The sequence below is a fragment of the Vombatus ursinus genome, unplaced genomic scaffold, assembly GCF_900497805.2.
Source record: "Vombatus ursinus unplaced genomic scaffold, bare-nosed wombat genome assembly UNPS02014793.1, whole genome shotgun sequence".
Classification (NCBI taxonomy): Eukaryota; Metazoa; Chordata; class Mammalia; order Diprotodontia; family Vombatidae; genus Vombatus; species Vombatus ursinus.
The window spans coordinates 5,721,518-5,741,453 of record NW_020954571.1 but is presented as its reverse complement, the minus strand read 5'-3'; the positions used below and the strand labels follow the sequence as shown (position 1 = coordinate 5,741,453).

The 19,936-nt window shown below is 40.7% G+C and overlaps 1 protein-coding gene across 3 annotated transcripts in view; it reads left to right on the top strand.

Moving 5' to 3' along the window:
• The window catches only part of ADAMTS13 (ADAM metallopeptidase with thrombospondin type 1 motif 13), a 58,619-nt gene extending 43,054 nt beyond the window's left edge, over positions 1 to 15,565 (top strand). For 2 of the 3 annotated variants that reach the window (XM_027869765.1, XM_027869764.1), the window contains 10 exons: positions 457 to 577; positions 3,525 to 3,654; positions 4,723 to 4,902; positions 5,751 to 5,930; positions 6,966 to 7,170; positions 7,897 to 8,218; positions 10,114 to 10,260; positions 10,744 to 10,920; positions 12,684 to 12,868; positions 14,703 to 15,565. In XM_027869765.1, coding sequence (XP_027725566.1) covers positions 457 to 577; positions 3,525 to 3,654; positions 4,723 to 4,902; positions 5,751 to 5,930; positions 6,966 to 7,170; positions 7,897 to 8,218; positions 10,114 to 10,260; positions 10,744 to 10,920; positions 12,684 to 12,868; positions 14,703 to 14,855 — 1,800 coding nt within the window. In that variant the 3' untranslated portion in view covers positions 14,856 to 15,565. The remainder of the gene's footprint in view (positions 1 to 456; positions 578 to 3,524; positions 3,655 to 4,722; positions 4,903 to 5,750; positions 5,931 to 6,965; positions 7,171 to 7,896; positions 8,219 to 10,113; positions 10,261 to 10,743; positions 10,921 to 12,683; positions 12,869 to 14,702) is intronic. The other variant, XM_027869766.1, reaches the window with a different exon arrangement.
• Positions 15,566 to 19,936: the final 4,371 nt, after the last annotated feature.

Below are 19,936 nucleotides of genomic sequence, written 5' to 3'. Positions count from 1 at the left end.
ACTGTAAACCACCACATCCTGACTTTCAGGTATCAGACTCAAACTCTGGAGGAAATTTCTAATCAAATTTCTAATAGTAACCTTTGTGAAAAGAATGCAAAGCAAAGAGCTAAATTGCTTGAACTTACATGGAAAAATGTCTTTTTCTTGGAAGGCTTTGTGAAGGCATTTTTATGGAGTACTCAATCACTAAGAGAGATTAGGGGTGAGGAAAGTAATCTATTCCAAGAGGGAGGGATAGTAAATTTAAAAGTTGCAGTCTTTCTCATTTCCCAAGCCAACTCATTCTCTTTATCTCTGTCACTTTCCCTTCCTCCTTCTCTCTGTCTTTTCTCTCTCTTTCTCTCTTGTTTTCTAAGACATTGGGCAAATAGGACTGGATATCTCATGGGCCTCTCCCATGTCCATCAGCATGTCATTTGTGGTGGCACTGGGGGGTTACTTATTTTCTCACAGCAAGAACCTGAGTCTTTCCTGGAAGAAGCTATGGACCAACTGGGAACTTCCTGGAAAGAGAATCTAACAGTGCATGTGTGGAGCCCAGTGGTTGGGGAATGCTCAGTCTCCTGTGGTACAGGTGAGAATCTTCGGGAACTTGTGTAGCAAAGGGCTGAGGTATGGGAGCCTTTCCTCTCTCCAATCACCAGAGTTCCCATTAAAATCAGAATAGGTTGACCATCAGTTGAAAACTTCCCATTTGACTGGATTTGATGTTGGAGGACTGAGCTCAAATCTCAGCTCTGCCACTAACTATTTGTATATTGGGCAAGTCACTTCTATGGATCTTAGTTTCTTCATCTATAAAATGAAGGAGTTGGATTCAATGAGGTCCCTTTTTTGCTCTAGAAACATAATTGTATGATGGAGTTCCTAGATAAATCAGAACCAGGCTGACTACCTCCATCGGCTTCCAGACATAGCAACCACCATGGTTGGCATGGACTTTTCCTACTCTCTGGAAGACCTCACTGCCCTAGAAAGGGTTTTGCCTTGCTCTGGAAGTTGTTCAGTTCTATTCAGGTTGCTAAATAGAATATTATGAAATGCTAGTGCCGGATACTGGGAGAGGAGGACCAAAAAAGAGAAGACAAGATTCTTGGAGTTGAGATATTTCCCATCTAGTTAAGGAGACAGACATGAGGTAACCAGAGATGTCAAGGTAGGGTATAAAGAAGTTTGAGATAGGTTGGTATCTATTGTATACACACATGCCAAGAGAATTCAAAGTTTGTTGTGGAATGGGATCAGAGAAGGCTTCATGGAGTCAGCAAATCTGGACCTGAGCCTTGAAGGTTGAATAGGTTTTGGATAGGAAGAATTGGGAAAGGAGCACATCCAGGTTGGAGGAACAACATGAATGAGGGCATGGAGGAGATAGTTAAGGCCTGGAGAAAACAATAGTGAGGGAGATAGAAACCTATCTGAGAAAGATGTCTGATTTGGGAAGTAGTGGGGGAATAAATGATGTTAGCTAGGTGGGTTTGGACCACAGAGAATCTTGAATATCAGGTTAAAGGGTTTGGATTTGATCCAACAGAGATCAGAGAGACCCCTTGCCTTTTTTACCTTTGTTTTATTTTTTAAACTTTTATTTAGTATTCTATTTTCCCCCAGTTACATGTAAAAACAATTTTTAACATTTGTTTTTAAAATTTTGACTTCCAAATTCTCTCCCTTCCTCCCTCCCCACCCCCTACACCCATTGAGAAGACAAGCAATTTGATATAGGTTATACATGCGTAGTCACGAAAAACATATCCATAGTAGTCATGCTGTGAAAGAAAACATAGACAAGAAAAAAAAGCTCAGGAAAAATTGAAAAGTTAAAAAAAAGTATGCTTCAGTCTGTATTCAGACACCACTAATTCTTTCTCTGGGGATGGATAGCATTTTCATCATAAGTCCTTCAGAGTTGTCTTGGATCATTGTATTGCTGAGAATAGCTAAGTCATTCATAGCTGATCATCTTATAGTATTGCTGTTACTTTGTACACATTACATTTCACTTTGCATCAACTCATGCAAGTCTTTCCAGATTTTTCTCAGAGCATATTTTTCTTATCACTTCTTATAGTACCATAGTATTCATTTCTTATAGTACAATAGTATTCCATCATAATCACATACCACAACTTGTTCAGCCATTCCCTAATTGATGGGCATCCCCTCAGCTTCTAATTCTTTACCTCCAAAAATGAGCTGCTATAAATATTTTTGTACATGTAAGTCCTTTTCCTTTCTGTTTTTTATCTCTTTTGGGATACAGACCTAGTAGTACTATTGCTAGGTCAAAGGGTATACATGGTTTTATAGCCCTTTAGGCATAGTTCCAAATTGCTCTACAGAATGGTTGAATTAGTTCACAACTCCACCAACAATGCATTAAAGAGAGATGGGGAGAGTACAGGTGAATGGCGTGATGAGGGTAGCCAGTGAGGATAAACTATGGCTTTGCTATAACTAGGTTTCTTTGTGGTTAGTGGGAAGGAAGAATGCTTAGCAACTATGTCATTTTGTCTGATGGGTTTGAGACCAACTCCAAACAAAATCAGATTATTAACAGTGAAGCATACAGAACAGTTAACCAAGTGGGTCAGATTGGCCTTAGTAAGTCCAGTGACCTCAGTGAGAAGCTGGGGGGGGACCCTCTTTATAGACATGCAGGAAAGATGGGGGTCTGGGTAATTGGGGAATATTACAATGGGCTATATTAAGAGAAATGGGTTGGCATTTAGGTATGGCTAATCACATCCTTCTCTGACAATAAAGGAATGTTAATTGTTTTATGGGACTCATCTGCTTCTTATAATCTTTGTTAAGGAATCAGTACCACCTGCCTCCCTTGTCCCTTTGGAGGAGATTGAATCTCCCCTAATTGCACAAGGACAGGCAAGGACAGATGACATTATCTTTTTGGGAATGGTACCAGGTTAAGCCAGCTGGGGCTTACATATAACAAGCAAGTGTTAATTTTTCCCTTTAACCACATCTTTAAACTAATTCAAAGGGAAAACTGCATTCCTGAGCTTGACTCAAGAACAGAGAAGTGTGGTGTGACAAAATAGGGTCAATTAGAGAATAGAATCAATTATTAAATGATACAGAAAAATTTTAATTTCTTCCGGATTACATGTCATAGGACCAAAAGGCCCTCACAGGAAGGGCTTGATGACTTCCCTTGTTGTAGCACATCATCTTGGGATGTGATTTTTAGTTAATATATGATAGTTTGTACATTATGCTTCTTTGATTTTTGAGACAGTCTGTATGTGACTTCTAGGTTCCATTTGGCAATCTGGCCTCTTATAAGTTTACTATACTAGCTAGAAGTGTGTATGGAAGGGGGGTCAGGGGGACCAGAACAAGATAGAATTTTAACACACCTATTTAGGCCTCAATTTACTTATCTGAAAAAATGAGGGGATGGGACTAGATGACTTTTCATGAATCTTCTAGTTCTAAATCTATAGAGTCTTAGCATCCTTTCAGCTTCAAATCCCTGAACCCTATGATTCTCCTCCTAGGCATAATGGAGCTACGGTATGTTTGTTTGGACTTTGCCAGCAGGAAAGAGGTCCAGGAAGAGAAGTGTAACCCAGTGAGCCAGCCAGCAAATCAGATGATGGTCTGCCATGCTGTTTCCTGTCCACCTAGGTAAAGCAGGAAACATTTCTGCTGCCTTTCCTCACCTTTAGAATTGTTCCTCTTCCAGGGTATCCTCACCATCACTCCCATCACCACCACTACCACTATCACCGCCACCAACACCATCACTACCACCACCACTAATACCACTGACACCAATACCACCACTGACAATACCACTACCAACAAGTAATATTTATGTAGAATTTCTTTAAAAATAGATTTGTGTTGTTAGCTTTTGTCTTTACATCATCTAGATTTCTCCATTTTCTCTCTAATCCCTTTCCAGAGAGCCATTCCTTATGACAATTTTTTTTGGAGGAGGAGGAAGAGAAAAAGTCCAGCAAAACCAATCAACACATCAAAAAAAATTCCAATATTAATTACAGTGTTCCATATCCTTAGTGTTCCATCTCTGCAAAGAATGGGGAAGCTGTCTTCTCATAACTTTCTTGAGGTTAAACTTATTCTTTATAATTTCACTACATTCAGTTTTTACTGTTTTGTGATTTTTCCTATCACATACTCCTATTCTCCTTAGATAAACATTGTTTTAGTCATTATATATATTATTTTTCTATCTCACTTTACTTCATTTTGCATCAGTTCATATAAGTCCTTTCATGCTTCTTTATATTCATCACATTCATCATTTAATACAACAGAGTAATATTCCATTACGCTCACATACCACAATTTATTTAATCACTACACAATTGATGGATATCTACTTTGCTTTCAGTTCTTTGCTGCTAGAAAAAGTGCTGCTAAACATTTTGGCCTTTTTTTTTGTCAATGACCTCCTTGGCATATAAGTCAGCAGTGGAATGTCTGCATCAAAGGGTGTCAGCATTTTAGCCACTTTATTTACATCATTCCAAATTGCTTTCCAAGATGGTAGTATCAATTTTCTGCTCTATCAATAATTCATTAGTGTGCCTGTCTTTCCACAACCTCTCATTGACTATTCTCATCTTTTACCTAGCTGCCCTCATTTTCATTAGCAGCTTCAGAAGCATATTCTCCAAGAAGAGAGCCAACTGTTCTCTAAGTCGTTCTTTTCTTTTTTCCCTTTAGGTGGGAGATCAAAGCTCTGGCCCCTTGTCCAGTGACCTGTGGAGGGGGGAAAGTGCCACTCTCTGTCCGTTGTGTGAGGCAGAACAAAGGCCTGACCATCAGGCTTCCTCATTCCAAGTGTGGGGGGATGCCCCGGCCTAGCAGCTACCAGGAGTGCAGGCCAGAGCCCTGTCCTGCCAGGTCTCTATACTCTTGTGCCCCTGGGCTTCAAGTTTAATCCATCCCACTGAGAGGAAATGACTCCATTCTAGGGGGGAAATGCCCCAAGGCTGTTCAGGAAGTACAGGATACCCTACTATAATGTGGCTTATTATTACCTAGATTTGGATCTAGTAGTGGGGAAACCAGGGCCCCTCAAACTGTGAACTGTGCTGGCAAAAAGTCTTATATTTTTCAGACTAAGTTATTCAGTTTATTTATTCACATTTCATTTATTCAGACTAATCAGTCAGCACTAATCTTATGTCTTAATATCAGTGTTATCAAAGAGCTTCCTGATGGACTTAAGGGAACCTCCCCAGTATGAAAATCATTTTCCATCGGGTAGTCTGGTGACCCCAGTGTACTTAAGAGATGGTATCCGATGTAGGATTTTGTCTCTGGATGTACAGTAATTCCTGGACATACTTGTACTGGAGTGGGAAGGCCTCTTGTGATGGATGTCCTGATAGATTTCCTCTTTTATCCTTAGATAAAATGATCCTTTGTTAGCAATTCAGTTTCCTCTTTGTAAAATGGGAGGGGCTTGTTGACCTTAGTTTATGAATCTCCCATTGGGCTAAGAAGCAATAAAAGGTCAGTCTTGCTTGATGACAAAATTGGATCCCATGTATATAGAGATTTAAGGTTTGCAAAGAGCTTTATGTACATTCTCTCTCTCTTTTTGCCCTTTTCATTGTGGGGAATGAATTGAATTTCTTGGCATTTAGAGGAAATCTTGGATTTTGTTTCAATAAGGAGAGTTAAGAAATTCTGAAGATGCTATTGGATGGATTTTTTTTTTTTTTTGCCCAACTCACTTCCACCAGGTGGCGGCACAAGCTGGCATCCTGCAGTGTAAGCTGTGGAGGAGGGATTGTCCGGAGGATCCTCTACTGTGCCAGGGCTTTTGGGGACAACGAGGAGGAGATTGTTCCTGACACCCAGTGCCAGGAGCTCCCTCGCCCAGAGGAACAGGAGCCCTGCAACCTAGGCCCTTGTCCACCCAGGTCAGCAGCCCCTGCATGGAGGAGGATGCTGCCTTTCAGGAAGGACATTGACAAGCTGGGATGCGTCCTGAAGAGAATGACTTGGGATAGTGAGGGGACTGGAAATCATGTCATATGAGAACAGATCAGAGGAATTCAAGTTGATTAGCCCAGAGAGGAGGAAACTTGGTGGGGACATGATAGCTATCTTTAAGTATTTTGTTGTGGAAGGGGGCAAAGGATTCAATTCATTCTGCTTGGTCATGGAGGGTAGAACTGGGAATAAGAGGTGGAAGCAGATTTTGGCTCAGGATAAGGAAAAACTTTCTAATAATTATATTTCTGCATGAATGGATCCATGATGTCACTGGCCTGGGTATTCCATCCACTAGGGTAGGTCATCACCCATCCCTACCCTCTCACTCTGTGTATTACTTGTTTATGTCTTTCTGTAAATCCTCTGTCTAGGACTGCCATGATGCATTGGACAACTTCCTTTTACTATTTAGTGGATGGCAAAAGATAGACCTGGCTGGTCCATCTACTACTTGTCACTCTTGCTCTGTGGTCAGCCCACCTCCTTTTCCAGGAGTGTCAGTGTCTTTTATGCCATTTCTTATGCATAAGTCAGTTTTGGAAATAAGTTATAGGCAATTTATACCCCCAGCGTATCTTTGTGTTGTCCTTGGGGTTCCTTGCAATTGTGAATCTTCTTAGCTGGTGGTTCCAGGGTTCCCAGGCATATAGCATCTTTTAAAAATACATTAGTATTTTTTAAAAGGGGGGTAAGTGGGGTGGGGCTTTGTAGCAGCAATTGGGTTAACGTCACTGCCCAAAGACAGAAGGTAGTGAGGTCCCAGTTACTGGAGACCTTCAAGCAGGGGGTGCATGACTATATTGTCAGGGATGTGGTAAAATTATATTTCTATTCAGACACAGGTGATAGCTGTGGTTCCTTCCAGCTCTCAAAATCTATGATTCTGAGCACATCCTTGTGAACAACAGGATGGCTAAGTCCTCTGCCTCTGTCTCATTGATGTTTTCTTTTTGATATAGGTGGAAAGTAGCGTCAACCAGCTCATGCTCAGCTAGCTGTGGTCTGGGCACAGCCATGCGCTCAATGATCTGTGTGCAGCTGGATCATGGAGAGGAGGCAGAGGTGGAAGACAAAGCCTGTGCCCCCCTGGAGAGGCCCCCAGCTAGCATCCCTTGCTTTATAACAGACTGTAGCTACCAATGGCATTTCAGTGACTGGATGGAGGTATTCACTTTAGCCAGCTTTGGAGTGCACCCTGGGAAGAGGAAAGGGTATCTGTTTTCCCATCCAGGGGCCTTTAAATATTTGTTATGATTCTCTGAAAAAGTTTGAAGGAAAATTAAACCTAATTTGTAGCCCTGTGTCAGTGTCGGAACTTGGAGCAGCAGCATTGGCATGTTGAGACTAGGTTGGGAGGCTGGAACTGAGAGAAGGGAAGGTCTGCTGTAGTCAGCTAGGCTAGTTGGTGGGCCAGCAGTAGTGTCCAGGGGTCCGAAAGCACGTATGAATCCAAAGGCAGGGCAAGCAAGTGTTTGTGAAACCAGGCAGGCAGTTGAGAATCAGGAGGTGCCACAAACTCAGTTAAAAGGTAAGGCAGCTGGTGGGGAGTCTGGGTACCCACGGGAAGCGAAGGGGTAGGTGGAGCAGACATGAGAAAGCACTCTAGGGGTCAGCACCAAAGGGTCTTTGATTCTGAAGTGATCTTCTATTTAGCCATGAGGCTTCCGATATGTTTCCTGTCGGGGCAGAAGCCAGCCCCAGGGTTTAACCACTTGAGTGTTTGGAGGTATAAGTGGATTGCTGGAAAGGCCTTAGAGGAAATGGGGATATGTGCAAAGGCAGATCCTGATACCCTGGCCCCTTCCCTGTAAGGTAGGTGAGGTGTTTGAGTTTTACCCTTCAGACATCTCTTTGCCGTATATCACAACTTAGCCACCCTTTCTTCTACAGTGTTCTGTCTCATGTGGGAATGGAATCCAGCGCCGCCATGATTTCTGTGTCAGACCCCACCAGACCCATACTCCAGTACCTGCCATCTTCTGCCAGCACATTCCCAAGCCTGTAACTGTGAGGGGCTGCTCAGCCGGGCCCTGTGAGAGGCAGGTGATCCCCAAACCGAAGGCAAAGGAGGAAGCCACTGCTGCTATAAGCCAAACAACAGCAGCTCCTGCTCTTACCTTTGAGAGTCCCCAGTACAGAGCCCTGGCTGTCCCCAACCACCTCCTTTCTTCATCTATTCAACCCAAGGAAACCCCAAAGCAGGAAAACACTGGTAAGTCTAGTTATGTTTTATTTCTTTTTTGACCAGATGGAATCTTGTCTGGAACCACAATTCAGACGAATGATGGTTTCATAAGGGAGTCAGAAAAAACTTGGGACAGTCATTACTTCCTCTGTGGCTAAGGGGAAAGCCTGAAGGCCACTTATTTTCTTAACTGGTTCTCTTAGAACCAAGAGTTAACTAGGGAAAAATGAGAGAAAAGAAGAAGAGGGGGATATTAGGCAATGCGGCAGCAGCAACTACTTTCCCAACCCAAAACATGCCCCTAATTATACTTTGCCAGGGAATCAAGAAGTGTGGTCGTACCACAGTATGGGACATGGGAAGGAGTTGAGCCTAGGCTCATAGGACTTGAGAGGGAATTCCAGTTCTGTTGTAAACCTGGACAAATCACTGAATCTGGGCTGGACTCTGTTTCCTCATGTTTAAAATGAAGATGTTGGACTAGATGACTTCTAAGGTCCTTCCCAGCTCTACATCTATGATACTGTGGATCCTACTCAATGGATAGACCTTTAAGTTGTGATTCTGATTGACGTTAAAGAATCAGTTAGATGGCACAATACATAGAGGCTGGGCTGGAGTCAGGAAGACCTGAATTCAAATCCATCCCAGATACTTGCTGGCTGTGTGATCCTGGGCAAGTTGCTAAACTTCTGGCTCAGTTTCCTCATGGTAAAAGGAGATAATAATAGCAACTAGTTTCCAGAGTTGTAATGATCCAATGAGGTTATATCTGTAAGACCCTTAACAATGCCTGGCAAAAAGTAGGTGTTTAATGAATGTCTTCCTTCCTCCTCCCCTTGCTCCCTCCCTCCCTCCCTTCCTTCCTTTTTCATTATGCCAATCCAAATGGAGACTTAATGAAATCCTAAATAATGAGTGGGTCAAAAAATAAACCATTGAAACAATGAATAATTATGTGAAAGATAATGATGAAATAATATACCAAAATTTTGGGGATACAGCTAAGAAATTATATACCTAAAGCATGAATTAACAAAATAGAAAAAACAAAATTAACAAAATAAAAATTAATGAACTGAATATGCAGTTTTAAAAATTAGAAAGCCAACAAATAAGCAAATTTAAAACAAGCACAAAAGGGGAGGCAGTAAAAATTAGAGGAGAAATAAACTGGAAACCAAAAATACTATAGAAATGATAAACAAAATTAAAAGCTAATTCTTTGAAAAGACTAATAGTGATAAACCTTTAGCCAAGACAATTAATAAGAGGAGGGCAGAAAAATCAAATTAATAAAATAGCAACTGAACAAAGCACAATCACAACAAAACTAGCAAGAATTTTTAAAAATGATCAGAATACACTATGCAGTTATATATGCTACCAAAATTGAGAACACAGAGAAATAAAGGAATACCTTCCAAAATATAAATATAATATATAAATAAAATATAATATCTTGAATAATCTGATCTCATGAAAGGAATTAGAAGCAGCTATAAAGAAACTACTAAAGGAAAAAACTGGTCTTGATAGATTCACAGAAGAATTCTTTTAAAGAACAGTTAGCACAAATACACAAATTATTCTCAAAAACGGAGAAGCAAAGCATTCTTTCATGATTTTAGGAGTAGATTCCTTTTATGAGACAAATGTAGTCCTAATATCTAAACCAGGAAAGGATAAAGCCTAGAAGGAGATTTTAAATTAATGTTATTAATGAATATCAGTTAAAAAACATTTTATCACAATACCTGTAAAAAACAGTAAAAACAACTTCCAGTACTGGGGAATACATCAACACTGTTCCTCTGAGCTCTGAGTACAGTCCAATACCATTTGCTTCCCTATTTCCTCTCCTTCTTCCTTCATCCCTCAACTGCATACATGATCACCATGGGTTTCTGCTCCCTCTTTAGGTACCTGTGGAAAGCAATACCTTGGGCCTATAGGGACCATCAACATGACTGGCATGCAGGTGACCAAGTGTGCAGTAGCCATCGGACGACCTCTGGGGGAGGTGGTGGCCTTCCAAGTCCTGGAGAGCTCCCTCAACTGCAGTGTTGGTTTGTTTGGGTGGCCATTTAGTTTGTCTTATGCCCTCTCGCTGAAACTTCCTTTCATGTCCTTCCTTGTGGGCGCATGTGGACACCCCTACACGACTTTAGGGTCCTTAAAGTCTGTAATTGTTTAAGGAGTCATGCTGTAGTTTGGGGTGCTCAGGTCATTCTGGCTGAGGGTCCCCCTAAAGGAGACTGTTTTCTATCAGCTCTATTTCCCACTCCATCACTGAATGCTGCAATGACAGAACTGATCTTGATGCCAAATGAGCCCTTTCCAATGCCTCTGCTATTTCCCTATCCTCTGACAAGAAGGGGAACAGAGCTGTACTACTATATAATTAAATATTGCTGAAGTGCTTGTGGTCTTGAGGGGTTGCCCAGAAACTGGAGCTGGGACCCGTGTGGTCTCTTACTTCTGAGCCCTCAATCAGGCCTTAAACTGAGGACTTAATAATGTCTGAACCACGTTTCATTGACTTATTTAAGGGGAGATGCTGCTGTTTTGGGGACGGCTCACCTGGAGGAAAACCTGCAAGAATTTGGCAGGTGTGACATTCATCTCCAAAACCAACACTCTGGTGGTGAGACAGCGCCTGGTATTCCCAGGAAATGGGGTGGTGCTACAGTATTGGAGCCAAGTAGCCACAGAAAATTATCACAAAGGTATCAGGGTAGGTGGGGAAGAGGGGGGATTACCGGGGGCATGTTGGAGCTAGCTCTTCAGAGTCTTGAGAGCCAGTTATTAAAATTTCAATGTGTCAGAAATTGGCAAATACTACAAAATAGGGCTTGATTTATTGTTTTGTTGATTGTCTAGACTTAATAAAGTGATGGAGAAAATATTAATAATACAGATGAGATTTTTAGCTAGGACTTAAAGGAAGCCAGGAAAGTCAGTAGGTGATATTGAGGAGAGAGAATGTTCCAGGCGTGGCGGATATCCGGAGAAAATTTCTGGAACTGAGAGCTGGAATGCCTCATTTGTCGAACAACCAGGAGGCCAGTGTCACTGGGTCAAAGAGTGTGAGGGGATGGAAGTGTAAGGTGTAAGAAGGGTGAAAAGTTAGGAGGCGGTTAGATTATAAAGGGCTTTGAATAGCAAACAGAGGTTTTTGTATTTGATGCTGGAAGAGATAAAGGAGTCACTGGAGTTTACTGAGTAGGGGGAAGGAGTTTTGACATGGTTGGATATGCACTTTAGGAAAATCACTCTGGTGGCTGAATGGAGGATGGATTGGAGCGATGAGAGGGCTGAAGCAGGCTGATCCAGGAGGCTATTGAGGCATGAGGAAATGAGGGGCTTGCCCTAGAGTCCTGGCAGTATCAGAGGAGAGAAGGGGGAGTATTTGAGAGATGCCACAAAGGTGAAATCGGCGGGCCTTGGCAATAAATTGGGCATGAGGTGGGGTGTGTGTAAGAGAGTGAGGAATCCAGGCCGACTCATAGGTTATGAGTCTGAGGGACTGGGAGGATGGTGGTGCCATCTATAATAATAGGGAAGTTAGGAGCAGGGGAGGTTTAAGCGGAAAGATAATGAATTCTGTTTTGTACATATTGAGTTTAAGACGTCTACTGGACACCCAATTTGAGATGTCTGGAAGATACTTGGAGATGTGAGTTTGAAGGTCAACAGAGAGGATGGGGAAGGAAAGGTAGATTTGAGAATCATCAGCACAGAGATGGTAATTAAATCCATGGGAGCTGGTGAGATCACCAAGAGAAGTAGTGTAGTGGGAGAAGACAGCCCAACACTGAGGGACATTTATATTTAGAGGGTATAGTCTGGATAAAGACCCAGCAAAGCAGACAGAGAAGAAGCAGTCAGGTAGGTAGGAGGAAAACTAGGAGAGAGTAGTGTCCTGAAAACCTGGAGACAATAGGGCATCAAGGCAGAGAGGGGAGATGAAACATTTCTATATATTTTGGTCTAGACTTGAGATTTCATTGTGCAGGGTTTTCTCAGTGAGGAAGCTTCCTTTACCAATGCAGACCAGTAAGAATTTGTGACTTGTCCAAGTCACATAGCCAGTATGTTTCAGAGATGGGACTTTTAACAAACCTCTTTTTGATGCCAACTTTTTATCTACTATGCTAGACAACTTCTTACAATACACATAAAGAAAGAGGGGCAAAAAAAGTGATATGTGAGATCCAAGGAGGAAATGGTTGTTACCCACCGAAAGGATATGGGAGGCCCACTAATGGACTTTTCTCTCACACTTTTTGGCCCTCTAAATGGATGATCCTTCCTCTTAAGATTGGCTCTAGATGTTAGGTTGGGCCAGAATAAGTCATACAGAAAACTTTTACCACTTTGCAGGCCACTGTAGCCCTCTCTATTGTTGTGTTCTATTGTGTTTTTCATATTCTCAAAGCATTTATTTGTCTACAATTGGTTTACTTTCCCCCCAATTTTTCTTTCCCAGAATGTGATGTGCAACTCTTTGGTCCTAGAGGGGAAATAGTGAATCCTCCACAGGAGCACAATGTAAGAAATCAAGGAGGATGTCGAGTCTTCATCAATGTGGCTCCAGAAGCCCGGATAGCCATCCATGCCCTGACCATTGATCTGGGGACAGAAGCTAATCAGACTTCTGACAGCTACATTTTGGTGAGGCTACCAGGAAAAGGGTAGGACTGGGTCCTCCTCAGTGTTTTAGGTACTAGTATATCTTAGAGACAGGAAGCTGGGCTAGATCAGTCAATCAATAAGCATTTATTAAGTGCCTACTATGTGTGCTAGGCACTACACTGTGCTAGGCACTGAGGATACAAAGACAAAAAATGAAATAGCTCCCAACCCCTCAGTAAGGTTTCCCTTTGGTTCTCTGATTCCATAGTAATTTTACTTTCTTTTACTCCAAAATGAGAGGGTTAGAGAAGATGATCTCTGAGGCCACTCATAATATTAAAATTCTCTGAATATATGTCATTCGTTCAACAGACATTTTTTTTTTGCTTTTTTTTTCCATGAGGCAATTGGGGTTAAGTGATTTGCCCAAGGTCACACTGCTAGTATGTCAACAGACATTTTATTAAAAGTGCCTACTATGTGTACAATACTGCTGGGCACTGATTCTAGTCAATAGAACATCAGTGAAAGAAAGGAATTTCAAATAGGAGTTAAACAGAAAAGGCTTTCCCCCATTTTATCAGAATCAATTTACAGCATAATTTAAATGCATTTAAACCCTAGTTTAACTTTGTTGTTAGTGGTTGAATATAACATGGACACTTTTGATTTTCTGTTATTATGAGATAGATGTGGACATTCAGAAGGACATTATCTGACCCATGCCCATAATACTGTGAAATTTTTTCTAACACGGTGTATCATAAACCATGCATGTGGTCCTTAATTAAGAAGTAATTTGTTTGCATTTGGAAATGCTACTCTTAGGAGTAGGGACATCTCTTCCTGTTTTGGAATATTAATGTTTCCAGGTTACCATTTAAAGGACTAGGGACTGAACCTGTGATTTCACTATTATAGGGAACTTCCAGGTGAGGAAATGTCCTCTCCCAGGCTGATAGCTTCTCTGCAACTTGTAGTCTTAGAGGTGGCCTAGGGTACTAAAAAGTTAAGTAACTTTCCTAGGGTCTGGTAGCCAGGGTGTCTGAGGCTAGACTTAACTGAGGTATTTCTAGTTTTAAGGCTGGCTCTTAAGCACTGCACTGTGTTGTTGTTTAGTTCTTCAGTTATGTCTGACTCTTTGTGACCCCATTTGGGGTTTTCTTGGCAAAGACACTGGAGTGGTTTGCCATTTTCTTCTCCAGTTCATTTTACAGATGAGGAAATTGAGGCAAACAGTGTGAAGTGACTTGCCCAGGGTCACACAGCTAGTAAGTGTCTGAGGCCAGATTTGAACTGCAGAGTCTGCTCTATCTGCTATACCACTTAGGGCCCTCCCTTGACTTACTTCTTAAATAGGCCTAATCACTGAATGGGCATTGCCTCCCTCAAAGTGAGAACCTGAAAAGATCTTAGCTTAAAAAGGCCAAGGTCTCCCACTGCATCCTGGACCATATCTCCAGTTGTCCTGATTTATATCTGGCCACTGGACCCAGATGGCTCTGGAGGAGAAAGTGAGGCTGGTAACTTTGCACAGACCTCCTTCACTTAAATCCAGTTCAATTGTCTGTCATGGCATCACCTTCCTGATGTTATGGTCCTCTTTGAGAATGAAGGACAAACCATAACACAACAGCTGCCCTAGCACTACACCATATATAATTTCCCTTCTAAACATGAGAAACATGAGAAATTTAAATGAGAAAATGAAAACAAAGACCCTTTAATTTTTATAGTAACTGGTTTGAGTTTTCTGTCAATCCCACAGTAGCTCAGTAACATCAGTCTTTTAAAATGGGACACAGAATAAAGAGATCTTGCCTGAAAGCTATTTCCGTGTGGGCTGACACCCTCCTATTCTTTTTCCTTCTAGATCCGTGACATGCACAGCATGAAGATGGTAACATTCCACGGACAGCAGTTATTCTACTGGGAGTCAGTGGGGAGCCAAGCCGAAATTGAGTTCAGTGAGAGCTTCCAAGAGGACCACATCAGTTTTCGGGGTCAATACTGGATCCTTAAATAGAGTGAAGGGAAAATCTTTATCTGGAAATGACCTAGGGTGGGACAGGCCAACCCCCTTAGGCTTCTGAGAGCTTATTCTTAATTTTACTATTGACTTTTCTGCCAATCATATCCCATGTCTGAGCCTCAGCTCAGTCATCTATCTGCCCTTCAGGGATAATAATCCATCCCCTAAAAGGGATTAAGGAATTAAATATAAGGATGGCTTTTGAGATTGTGGGCCAGAAGAAGCTACTCAACTTTTAAATTTATTTCTATCTTTGCCACTATGTGGTATCACTCATATCTCCTTCCCCACCTGTATTGCATGCCTAGAGGGGAAGGCTGAAATGTCTGGAGAAGCTGCTTTTAAGAATCTGATCTTTTTACTGGTGGTTTGGGGGTGGAAGCTCTCCAATTCTTGGAGCCCTTGGGTAGATGGGGCTCACTTTTCCTGAGGGAAGTGGATTGAAAACCAAAAGGACCTGCTTCTACCACTCACTGTGTGACCTTGGGTCTCTCTGGGCCTCAGATTTCCAATCTGTAAAATGAGGGAGTTGGACTCTGGAGTCCCATTTCAGCTCTGACATTCTAGGGTTGTCCTTTGGGCATTTTCTCATAGTGTCCAGAAAGGTATGAGTCAGGGAGATATCTGAGTAATTAAGAAGGGACTTTGCACAGATACAAGGCACCACCTAACTCCACGTATATCAATAAATATGTGAAACAGTTTCTGTTTTGCGTCCTTCATTTAGTCCTATCTAAACTAACTCTCAAAAAGGACTACACTAAAGTATTTTCTCTTTATGGAGAAAAGCAGGATCTAAGGAGCTGGAAGAACTGTTAATAACTCATATGGGTGCATTACTTAGTTTACTGAGTGCTTTTCTCATAACAGTTCTGTTAAGTAAGTAGTACAATTAGTGCTGGTGATACAAATATGAAAAAGAGACAGTTCCTGCCTTCTAGGAGCTTACAGTGTAATGAAGGAAGACGGCATACAAAAAGAAGCTGATAAGTGGCTGGGAGTACCAAGAGTCCAGGGAGCATAAGGCTGGAGGGTGGGGGGTAGGAGAGGCATGATATTCCATAGAGTAAAAATCAAGACCCCTCTGGATCACTGCTTTGTCAAGGTGGAAGGGTTTGCATAGCTCAATGAAACTTTGAGCTATGCTGTGCAGGGTTACCCAAGATGAACAAGTCATAGTGGAGAGTTTAGACAAAAGGCAATCCACTGGAGAAGGAAATGGCAAACCACTCCAGTATCTTTGCCAGGAAAATCCCATGCACAGTATCAAAGTGATAAAATATATGGAAAATGAGCCCCTCAGGTCAGAAGGTATCTACATCATTGAGAAAGAGCTAAGGACAACTACAGATAGCTCCACAAAGAATGACGTGACTGGGCCAAAGCCAAAAGGAAGCTCAGCTGTGGATATGTCTAGTGATAAAAGGAAAGTCCAACGCTGCAAAGATCAATATTGCATAAGAACCTCGAATGTTAAGATCTATGAATTAAGGTAAGCTAGAGGTGGTCAAACAGGAGATGGAAAGCTTAAACATTGATATCTTGCATATCAGCGAACTTAAATGGATGAGAATGGGTAAATTTAATTCAGGTGATCATCATATATACTACTTTGGGCAAAAATCCTTTAGAAGAAATAGAGTAGCCCTCATAATTGATAAGAGGGTGAGAAAAGCAGTACTGGGGTATAATCTCAAAATGACAGAATGAGTTCTCTGCAAATTCAAGGCAAGCCATTCAATATCACAGTAATACAAGTCCATGCTCCAACCACTAATGCCAAAGAGGCCAAAATTGCTCAATTCTAAGAAGACATACAACATGTTCTAGAAATTATACCAAAAAAGATGTCACATTCATTAAAAGGTATTGGAATGCTCACGTAGGAAATCAAAAGATAATGGGAATAACAGACAAGTTTGGCCTTGTAGTACAAAATGGAGCAGACCACAGACTAGAGTTTTTTTGAGATAACTCACTAGTCATAGCAAATACTCTTTCAACAACCCAAAAGGTGACTCTATCCATGGACATCACCAGATGGCCAATATCAAAATCAGATTGATTATCTACTTTGCCACCAAAGGAGGAAAAGCTCTATACAGTCAGTTAAAACAAGACCTGGAGCTGATTGTGGATCAGATCACAAGCTTATTGCCTAATTTAGACTTAATTTGAAGAAAGACAGAAAACCATCAGGTTGTCAAGGCATGACCTAAATAACATTCCTTATTAATATGAAGTGGAAGTGATGAATAGATTTAAGGGATTAGATCAAGTAGATAGAGTTCCTGAAGAACCACGAACAGAAGTTTGAAATACTGTACAGGAAACAGCCACAAAACACATCCCAGAGAAAAACAAGAGTAAGAAAGGAAATGGCTCTCTGATGAGGCTTTAGCTGGGGAAAGGATACATGAGGAAAGAAGGAAAGTGAAGGGAAAGGAGAAAGGGAAAGATAAACCCAACCAAATGCAGAATTCCAGAGAATAACAAGGAGACATAAGGTTTTCTTAAATGAGCAATGTATTAAAATTATCTGAAATAGAAAATAATTTTGAGGTACAAAGTTTCTGAGTAAATAAATAATGATTTAATAGTAATATTTGATAGGTTACCATTAAATCAGGTAACTAATTCCTCAGTAATTAGTGACAAAGGAGTGATTTACAGAATTTATTTTTATAAGAGAAAAGAGGAATAAAAAAATTACAGCAATCTCGGGAAACTTGTCTTGAACATAATTCAACAGGACAAGGCAGGTCATCTGTCCAGTTTGCTTCTCTCAGGCTTTTTTAACCCAAATTTGTACTGTGGCAGCATTCAGTTATCAAAGTGAGATTACCCCAGATATCCTTGCCCTACAGCTGATGCCTTTTATAATCAGAAAGCTTACTTTAAAGGGGCCACTATTTTGAACTAAGACTGGGAAAGAGGAACTTGTGGTTTGTAGTTAGGAGTCATCCTCCAGCTGCCAGAAAGGGAAACTCAACCTCAATTTATACCTAACCTCTAGCTCAAGGGAAAAAAAAAAGGAGCTTATCTACTAAGACTGGAAAGACGAAATTAACCTTTAGTCAACCTCCTTAACTTAAACCTTTAAAAAGAGTCTTATAATCCTGTGATTATTTTATTCCTACAAAGATATATGTCTTACCCTAAATTATCTACTGTTAAATGAGAAAGTCTTATTAATCCACCTATTCACTAAATCTATAGGTAACCCAGACTTAATAGAATATCTATGTTTGGTATAGTTGTTAGGGCTAGCTTTTCCTAAAGAAGGAAGCTTAATCTCCCAATCAAACTAAAAAATAAATCAAAGTAATCAATACTAACTGATTTAAAAGGTATTTCTTTTCAAATGCAAAGAAACAGAAGAAAACAATAGAATGGGAAAAACATGAAATTGACAAGAAAATTAGAGATATCAATGGAACATTTCAAGCAAAAATGGGCATATAAAAGAAAAAAATGGTAAAGACTTAATAGAATTAGAAGAGATTAAGAATAGGTGGCAAGAATATACAGAAGAACTATACAAGAAAGATCTTAACATCACTGATAACCATGATGGTATGGTTACTGATCTAGAGCCATACATCCTTGGAGAATGAAGGCAAGTGGGCCTTAGGAAGCATTGCTAACAATAAATCTAGTGGAGGTGATAGAATTCTGTTGCCAGCAACTAAGAATCACACCTGATGGGAGAGCGTGAACTGAAGAAACATGGGCCAGGCAGGTCAGCCAAGACTGAACCATTTATTCATCTGAGGGTCACAGCATATATAGGAAAAAGTTTGGAACTTCAAAGGATCCCTTGTATGGGAAAACTATGCATATTCTGTAACTGTTACTGATAACTTTCAAGGTTCAGAGCTCGGTAAAAAAATGCTTTCAGGACATACATCAAAGGAGCATACAATAAAAGTATCAAGAAAAAAGGATTACATACATTTTAAACAAATGGTTACAAGATGGAGATTAACAGTGAATTAACAGGCCTTGACAATCATTCTCAGGGCTGTCTCAGGTTCTTATCTCAAAGTTATGTGACTAGTCCTCCCTAGTTTGCCACGTGTTATCCTTCATGCCAGACTTCTATAGTGTCACGGTAGGGCAGTTCCAGGAGCCCCTTAATGAATAGAAGAGTGGTGAGCCAACATCCTGATTAAGTGAGCCCTTGAAGGTAAGAACAGGTAGGAGTTAAATTCCAACCTGAATTCTTTAACCCTTTTCTGGACTGATCAGAGCTGGCCCTCGACATCTCCCCCTTTTAATTTTTGTTGAAGCTTGAGGTGATGAATATCTGTGGCTAGAGACTTTAACCATGACTTTATCAGTGCAGCTGCACATGGGAGAATAAGGCAAACTAGGATTAATAAAATTCCCCAAGAAAAAAGATGAAGTAATAAATCAGTGATATTTTTGGAAATATTTAACGAGGCCAATTTTTCTAAGATCTCTTGTGCTAAACTCTGAGGATTCATCCCTGGGAATAGACTGTCAGAAATAGCCTGGGTTACATTTGTAAGAAAAGATAAATCAGCTGCATTACTGCTGTTTTGCCAAACACCTTCTAAATGATTCTTGATCATATCCCAATGTACTATACAATGTATAACTAGAGTTATAAGCTATGGGAGTAACATATTATAGTAAAACGATAATCACATTTCAATTTTGCTCTAAATTCTGATTCTGCAAGTTCATCTCCAATTTATAGCACAGATTGCTCTAACAGATTAACTTCATATGATAAATCCCTACCAACAGCTTCTTGAGCTCGTAAGGCTAAGCTAATATTTTTTGCAAGCTCATTTACAAATCGTGAATCTTGTATCTCTGACTGCAAAGCAATAGAAGACAGGGTGGATATAATAATTAAGGAAGTGACAGAAATTAATCCAGTAATGAGAAACCCAACAAATCTTTTTGACCTGTGTAGTGATGATGAGATGAGTTGAAGGGCATGTTCCCTAGAAGATTGGAACCATTCATGAGAAAGGTTAGTGGGAAAAAACAGCAAAGGACGGTTGCTGAACCAATAGAACAATTTTGTCATTTTGATCAAT